This window comes from Montipora capricornis, unplaced genomic scaffold (genome assembly GCF_036669925.1).
Source record: "Montipora capricornis isolate CH-2021 unplaced genomic scaffold, ASM3666992v2 scaffold_479, whole genome shotgun sequence".
Lineage (NCBI taxonomy): Eukaryota > Metazoa > Cnidaria > Anthozoa > Scleractinia > Acroporidae > Montipora > Montipora capricornis.
Window position 1 is genome coordinate 160001 of NW_027180216.1, and position 9004 is coordinate 169004.

Consider the following 9004-nt stretch of genomic DNA (forward strand, 5'->3'; position numbering starts at 1 on the left):
AAATCAAAGTGCTCCAAACAGGATCAGTGTAATCTATGAACTTCCCATTACTATATGTACAGATCCTTTAAAAGTGAGCTGCAGAACAATTATTCTGTATACTGCTGCTATGATTAAAATGTCGATGTGATGTTATATTTCAAGAAATGCTGTTCAAAGTGGGGCTATAAGGTTCAAAATAACTTATCAGACTTTTTAATAACATATTTAAAGGCTAATCAACATGCAATAAGTGAAGCCCTAGACCAGCTGCCAGAAGAACCATTGGAGAATGTTGACACAGAATTAGAGGACCCCAAGGAAGGACAGTTCAAAGAACATTCTTTACCACAGACACCACAGAGGTACATGTAATATTGTTATTCACTTAAAATCTATATTTCTAATCTCAGTGAAAATTGAAAGTATTTCTTGGGAATCAACAGCAATTGGAAACAATCATTCTTTTTGAAATTTCACTTCTTTTTTGTACAAGGTTTGAAAGTGTATGAACAAAATAAACTGTGTTGTCATAATCTTCGTTGAGACTGACATAAAGACACAATAATTATAAACTATTAAGTAGAATGCCGAATGTAAAATAAACTCAAATCTATTCCCTTGAATAAGCTACCTAAAACGAGCCAGATGTTTTAGCTTGAAAAGAAAAACACAATTTTTTTAATGTTGTTCAATTCTCAATATTCTTTCCAAATTCAAAATGGTACAAAAATTTGCAGATGAAACCGTTTATAATTTCCCTTAGAAATAATTCATCCACAAATATATTGGTCATCTTAGAGGGTGCTATTGTTGCTAACGTCTTAACGCAATTGTGTTGGAAATTTCAAGTACAGCTCTAGCAAATTGTGCCATTGACTTCCCTTTGTTTGTCAATTTATTTTTCAGGTACTCTTCCTTGCAGCCTTTGCTTTGCTGGCCTTACCAAGCCAACATTTCAGACTGAGGGGATCAATGTCTGGGACAACTACATGTGTAATAGAAAACAATGGCCTATCATTATCAGAATTAGTGCACGGAGACACTACACTGTCAGTTGAAATGACAGATGAAGTATGATCGTGTGGTAAAATTAAAATGCGCCAAACGTCTATTCTTTATCTCTCTGCTATTTCAACTTTTTGGGGCACTCACTAACCGTTCATTTTGGTGGAGATCTGTTCGAAAACAATGATCGCTCAAAATTTCGTAAAACTATATGAATCTTACTCTTTTGGTTTCAGTGCTCATTACTCCACCAAAACGAAACGCTATGAGCTTTGACAATCTGTACAGAATTATTATTTATCCAAAATTAGGTGTTATCTAAGAACTACATTTTTAGTTACTGTTACATGTAATCTTGGTTGGCTGGCTGTGTACATACCGGTATAAGTGTGAGATGGGCAGTGCATTCTACTAGGAGCATCCAGCGGATGAAAAAGTCGTTTGATCTAGACATAGTTAATACAGGGGACTGGTTTTGAAGCTCAGCAAACATCAAAGCCAAGATTTATGTTGGAAAGTCAACGACCGTGCACAATCTGTTGTTTTGCGCTCATACACTGTGCATGAGTTACATAACCAACACGTTTATTGGTTAGTTTATAGTTAGTTCCTCAGTACAGAGTAAACATCTATTGTGTTTTGTGTACGATCAAGGCCGAAAAAGACAACAAAAACTTGCACTGAAGAAATTTGACGGGTTTCATAACCATTCCCTTCTATTAACTATGATCTAGATTAGCAGTAAAGTACCATTTTCGGCCCGTCTCACAAGAAAACTTGTTTACAGATTGTCTTGCAACATAAAATTGTGTTTCTGTCAGTGCACAGAATGATTTGCTGTAAGAACTTGGCTAAATGTTGTAGATCATGATAGTTTGGCCGTTGTCATGTTGTCATTTTCCTTATCACAAGTTGAGTGCAATTAACAGTGCAAATATTTATTAATAACTCTTTAATGTACACACATACATTCCATTTTATTATTCAACACATTGTGACAATGTCCAAATATGGTTTTAGCACGCGCAATATTTGACCTGCATACTCAACATATATCCTGCGATATACGTAATTATGTTTGTTGTGGAGAAAAATGGTAGTTTTTCCAGCTTTTTTCTCCAATAAACGTAGAAAATTAATCAATTAATCAATAAGGAGCATGCGTGTACGGGTGGATTTAACTTGAAAGGAAAATGTTAATATACTCTCTATCTTGTTGGGCAGGCTGCATACTTGCCTGTCAGTAGTATTGTTGTTGTTTCCATTTGATTCTAAAACGGATTTTAATTGACTTGATCATGTACTTGGCGACTTAGATTTTATCATATCAGGAACCCCTTATACGTTTCTGCATGGTGGAATTTGGTTTATAATCACAGGCGGATCCAGACAAGTTTCAACGTTTTACGGAACATGGTCACTTAAATGCTGATTTCAATTATTTTCAGTTCGAGCTCGACAGTGCAAGAAAACTAGTGGGCATTCGCACAATGCATCATGATCTGTTAGTCACAAGGTAAGTGTAATGGAGGACACCCAAAAGCTAGTGGGTAAGAAAAGAAGGTTGAGTATTTGACAAAGTAACTGTTGTCGGTAAAATCCGTTCTTACCCAGGTTAAATTGGTCATCTCATTTTACCTAGGTCAAATACGAACTCAGATGAATTAAAGAAACGTTTTGGAGCCTATATTAAGCCTAGAGAAAAAATAGGGTTAGGTTAGGATTAGTCTTGGTTACTATACATGGATATCAGTTGATGTATATATTATATAGAAGTAAATAATGAAAATTATTACATGGGTAGCTCCGTGAGCGGGCAAGATGAACCAAATCGCGGGCTCTGATTGGCTACCCGAGCGGGCAAGATGGAGCGATACTGCCCGCTCGGGATTACGCGCTTTGTCCCGCAAGAAAAATTTCTCTGAAGCCGGCTCAACAAAATTCTGTTTCGTAATTTGTCTCCCGAAAAGTCTTTTCCGTGACACTTAAAGATTTCTTGTGGTCTCTGTATCGATGGAATTGGAAAACGAGAAAACCGAATTTGTCAACAAGAATGAAAACAAAGAAAACAAAAATGTTGACGAGTTTCATAAATTTATTTTGCAACAAAAACCGGCAAACACAAAGGTTAAAACGCAAAGTGACATGAAGGCATGGAAGCGGTTTTGCTTACAAGAAAACGAGAACAGGGAACTGTCTGACATACCTGAGGAAGAATTGAATTTGCTGTTGTGCAAATTTTTCAAAAGTTTGAACAAATTAGACGGCACAGAGTACGAGCCTGGCAGTTTGACGTCCTTTCAACGAAGTCTTCAACACTCCTTGAACGAAAGAGGTTCAAATGTAAATATTATTGAAGGAGACAACTTCAAACTCTCAAGAGAAGTCTTAAGTGCCAAACGCCGACAACTTGTCGTAGAACATGGCAAAGGGAACAAACCACAAGCTACCCGTGAGCTGACAGAGGCCGAGGAAGACAAGCTTTTTGAGTGCGGTGAATTTGGGACCTCAAATCCAACAATCTTGCAGCGTACCTTGTGGTGGATAATTGCCCTTCACTTTGGGTTCAGAGCTCGTGACGAAAGCCGCCGATTAAAGTGGGGAGACGTCACTCTGGAGAAAGACCCAGACACGGAGAATGAGATTCTTGTGTGCAGATATGAGTGAGGATCCAAAACACGTCAAGGCCAAGACAAGCCATACAGTGTTCGTGCTTTCCATCCTACTGCGCAAGCAACCGGGAATGAGCGTTGCCCGGTTAAAATCTTCAAAGAATTTGCTCGCCGTCGTCCTTCGGAGATGAATAAGCCAGATTCCCCCTTTTACCTCGCAGTCAAACATCAGCGAAAACCAGATGACGAAGTGTGGTATATGCGAAGTCCGCTTGGAAAAAATGAAATCGGCAAATTTCTCTCTACCGCTGCGAAAAATGCTGGTTTACAAGGCAGAGTAACCAACCACTCGGTGAGAAAGACCTGCATTTCGCGTCTCCTCGATGCAGACGTCCCAAATAATTTTGTGGCACAGTTAAGTGGTCATCGCAGTCTGAAAAGTCTCGACGATTACAAATCGGCCTCGTATGAACATCAACGGCTGAGCCACTCGAGCAGCAACCGGCCGGCTAGCATCTCCACTCGCACAGAAACCACAACTCGTTCCACCCCTTCAGTTACCAGTGTTGAGTCTGCCACCTTTAATCCAGTCCAGATGGGCTCAGGTTTTTTCTCAGGAGCAACAACTGGAAGTTTTAATGACTGTACCTTCAACATCCAGCTTACGTCGGGGCAGCTTCGCACCACAGAGCCGAGCGACAGTTCTTCGAAGCGCCCAAGGATCGGCGAAAGCGACGGCCAGATGAAATGAACACCTTTGCTATAATGGTTAAGCACTCTTTAGAACTTAAGTGCTCAAAATTTAAGCCATTTTGGGACATTTTTAAGGTTCAAAAGACTTTTCGAATTTGCCTCGAGCGGTTTCGTACATTTGTCATTCCATTCAGACGTACGCGTTAGACATTTACTCGTCAAAAATGTAAACCAATCAAATGATTGTATCTCTGCATTCATCCAATTAGGATAAAGGAGAACGCGCCATTGATTTTTGCATGTAACTGGCTTCGTTTTCAGTCACTGAAAATAAACCAAAGTACAAAGCTCACTTTTTTAGTGTCTTATCCCATATAATAAATCCTTTATTGACCAACCTTGTTCGGTCAAGATGGCTGGATATTGGCCTCGTTCTTTTTTTGCGAGTTTATGGACCGAGACGAAGTCGAGGTCCATAAACTCGTCCATGAACTCGCTTGGTCAATAACCCATACGAACTGTGTTGAGTTGAGCATGTTCGTTGTTGTAGTGTAGTGGTGATTATGAAGACCCCGAAGACTATGGATTTGGAGGGTCCGAGTTCGAATACCGGTAAGTGCATAGCACAGTTCTTTGTTCCCTTACTATGTTGTAATGTTGAGACTGAATGGATACGAGCGTGATGACACGAAACATTAAAAAGATTCTTTCTTTTTGGTGGTTGATTAGGTAGAGTGCATATACAACCAAGGTAAAATGAGGATGACCTGAGAACGGATTTGACCAACAACATAACCACTCTCTGAAGGTGGTCTTTCAGTAAGGGTGATGGCAGGGATAGAGAGGTAAGGGGTAATTAATGTTTTTTCCCACAAAAGCTAATGCAGAAATGTTAACATTTGTATCCTAAGAGATCAAGTGCATAATATGATGACGATGATAGATGATGATGGGTTACAGAGGAGAAGACTGCTGAATGCAAAGGTAAGGAAGTTTATCAAACCTAATAGCATCAGCGCTGCATTTCACTCATACTGTCTTAACCCCCCTTTTTTTTTTTTTGAATATCCCCTCCAGAACAATTGCTCACATGTACAACACTGGACCAACGGGGGAAATTGGCGTAAATAGTGTGACTTGAACCTTACTAACACTTTTGATGATATTTCTAACATCAAAAAGACATTTGTTCATTAAAAAGTGGTATACAATGCAGATGAAAGATGAAATGGTCGGTAAGTTATCAGACTGAGACCAAAAAGCTTCAAGTTTTAAACAGAAATTGGGCACGCAGCCTTTTTAGACCAATCTGGTAATGCACCTGCACGAATTTGTTTTAACTGCCTGCACGGTTAATTAAGTGTCTTGCAGTGAACAGTCATACCCTAAGTTATTTGTGACATGTTTCCAACCAAACGTACATGTGTGCCCTATAGGTAGTTCATTATTGTGTTATTTTGATTCCTTCTCTTAGGGTAGCAACTGGGTCTGGTCAATCGATGGCTACGACAAGTTTCAGGCATTTGGAATATATATTCACGGTGCTATGGACACGTTCTCTCGACGGTTGCTATGTCTAAGAGTATACAGTAGCAACAAAGACCCATTTGTAATTGGCTCTTACGTTTTTGACTTCATCAAGGAGGAAAGAGGTACCATGTTTAATAAAAAATGAATAAATGCTGAACGCGTTGAAAGTGGCATCTTTAGTACGTAACGTTTTAGATATGAAGTAGCTGATGATGATATTCAATGTAATATTTCTTTTGTTAGCATTTAGTGACGCTGTTTTCTTTTTTTTTTTGTTCTCTTTTTCTTTATTGTGAAAGCTTTAGATGACTCTTAGGCTACACTTTTAAATTGTATAACTTTTAATTATGTAAATATTTCACTTAAATAAAGCCATTATTATCAATAAGGTTTTGTAATGACTGCATATGTTTTTCAGCCTTATTGTAATTTCATTTGCTTTAGTTTTTCCAGTGAGAACTAGAACAGACTATGGCGTGGAAGTCAGCATTCTCGCCCAGTATCAGATCTTTTTAAGAAGGCGGCATCAAGATGTCTTTGCGTTTCATAATGCTCATTACAATGGTCGTTCAGAACTGAATCAGGTTGGGTTATGCAGTGTTTAAGTATTCCTAGCCACTTTTTCAGTCTTTGCCAACTGATCAAGATAACATGTATTGTCTCTCTCAGACAATCGAAGCTTGGTGGTCCCGTCAGTGTCGATATAACTCACAGTATTGGCTCGATGAAATTTAAGTACGTTTTTAAGATATGTAGTATATTGCGAAGTTGAAGTTTGATGAGTGGAACCTTATGTTTCATCTACATCTACATCTACATCTACATCGTGGGGCTGTCAGGTAAATGTTTAACACAACTACCCATGTCTTTCTCCACTTCTCTGTTCTATCCATGTCTTTCTCCACTTCCTGACACCTGACCCTCTCTCTTTCCCCAGCAGTGTTGTTACCTTCCACGTTGACAGCTCCAGATCTTTCTTGGATCTACGTGACAGAAAGGTTTCAAAGTGGCCATCTTCTTCCCATAATTTCTTCGCGCAGGAGTAGCAACAATAAATGTGGTAACAGTCTGAGAAAACTGAATTTCGTGGGGCCGTTAGGCAAATGCTGCAACCATCCATGTCATTCTTTCTGTCCGCAGCGGTCTTTATTTCTCCGGCAGTGTAGTTACCTTCCACGTGTACAGCTCCAGATCTTTCTTGGCTCTGGGAATAATTCCCTGTATAACATGTTAATATAATTATTTACAATTTACAAAATCCGCACTTAACATTAAACACAACAGAAATAAGAGAAGGGCTTTCGCGGTGGAGAGGACTTTCCATGTGTCATGGAAAGAAATTTTAAGTTCTGGGGGGGCGATGTCGGGGAACCTTCCCTACATATGCTATATAGGTGCGTGACGCACCAAAGGATTTTTTCTTAAAGGATTTTACACATTGTGGCCTTAAGTCAGTTGTGGTTTTCATGGGGAGTGCAAGAGCGTATAAAGGAATTTGTCCTTTCCACTCGAAGTAACTAAGATATATCACCATTTGCACATGTAGTTACAAAGGCAGCACTTTCTCTTCAGTTATTTATAATCCTGTGGGACGTAAAACAACCCACACACTTGTCGCTAAGAGGAGGGCACATAGTTCCCAGGTTTTGCAGTCTGTCTCCTTTTGTGTATCGGGGTTGGGAAGGTAAAAAATGGGCCACAGTAGTTTGCACAAGCTGTTATGGCGCTCTGCCAGCTTGACTGGCAAAGTTAATAATAATAATAAAATGGATTTTCCAGCCCCATGCCTGTATACGGGTGTGGAAAATGGCATGTTTTGATCCCAAAGAGAGTCAGAAATTGGATAACCGGGCGACATACCCCTATGAAGAATTCCAAAGAAATTCCTCCTCCCATCACGATTAAGAAGAGGGAGAGTTACGATTACCACCTCGTTATACTTTATCATGGGACAAACCTTATCACAGGTGAAATTAAACACTAAATTTGTGCATGATATGGCCAGGCAATATAAATGATCTAAAAAATTACCACCAAATCCGTGTCTTGCATGGAATGTGAGCTGAAAGTAAGAACAATAAGTAACTAGCGTAAGTATAACATCGTAGTTTTTGAAATTCCTTACACCTGGTTGTCTTTCTCTGTCGTTGTCATAGAATGTAGTTGGAAAAAATACTAAACACAATCACTGCTATTACCATCCGAAGTTTTGTATCTGTACCATTTAACATATTTTCCCTAACACATTCACCTCCAAACACAGCCTATGCTGCAGAACGATAAAAGCAAAAATAATTGAAAAGCAACTCAAATTAATGCTTACCTCTCTATTCTCATCCAATTGTCTGTCTTGGATCTCTATGGAAAATGCCACATTAAGGAAGTTTGATTGAGCATTTCTATTAATTTATTTCGGCTGCGTTTTCATCATAGAGGTTTGTCCTTATCAATTTTTTTTTTGGCAAATCAAGCTTTTAGGCATCTGTTCCTCATTGTTATTCAATATAACGTTTCTTGATTTAAGAACCCCTTAGGTCCTTCATCATTCACTAACACGTTAGCAGTGCATATGGGGGAATTCTCTCCATATGCTTCCCATTCCAATAAGAATAGTGGAATTTACTGTATAATATTGGGAACCCCTTATAAGTTTGTGCATGTTGTAATTTGGTTTATAATCACAGGCGGATCCAGACAAATTTCAACGTTTTACAGAACACGCTCAGATTTTTGAAAAATAAATATATTTATAAAAATGCAAGTAAATTTCCACGCCGTTAATATTGAAACCTGGCCAATATCCTATCCGAAAGACTCAAAAGCCCAAGGAATGGCACTTTAAAGGAGTAAAGTCCAAAAGGTTTTTCCCGGGTAACATATGTGCCGGAACCCCCAGAGACTCGCAATTTTTGCAGCTCCTGTTAAAGGATATCTCTGGCCGTTTTACCATTTTCCCTGGACCCGCGCCTGGTGATTAATGTTGGAATAATTACACTAAAAATGCGCCGTTTTTGTTGCCGAGTGCTGAATAGTGCGCAAGGTACCACCTGGAGATAGGAAGAATGATATTAATATTGTTGTGTTAAAAATAAGGAGACTGAGTTTATTGTTATTGTATTGGAGGGCTGAAAAAGAAACAGCAAAAAGTGCTGGTGTTGAGGCTTTGTAGACGGTAGAAGAAA

The 9004-nt window shown here is 39.0% G+C and overlaps 1 protein-coding gene across 1 annotated transcript; it reads left to right on the plus strand.

Moving 5' to 3' along the window:
- Positions 1 to 3000: 3000 nt before the first annotated feature.
- Positions 3001 to 3654, plus strand: LOC138036371 (uncharacterized protein KIAA1958-like). Its single transcript, XM_068882681.1, has one exon. The coding sequence runs from the start codon at positions 3001 to 3003 to the stop codon at positions 3652 to 3654; it is 654 nt and encodes a 217-aa protein (XP_068738782.1).
- The last annotated feature ends 5350 nt before the right edge of the window (positions 3655 to 9004 follow it).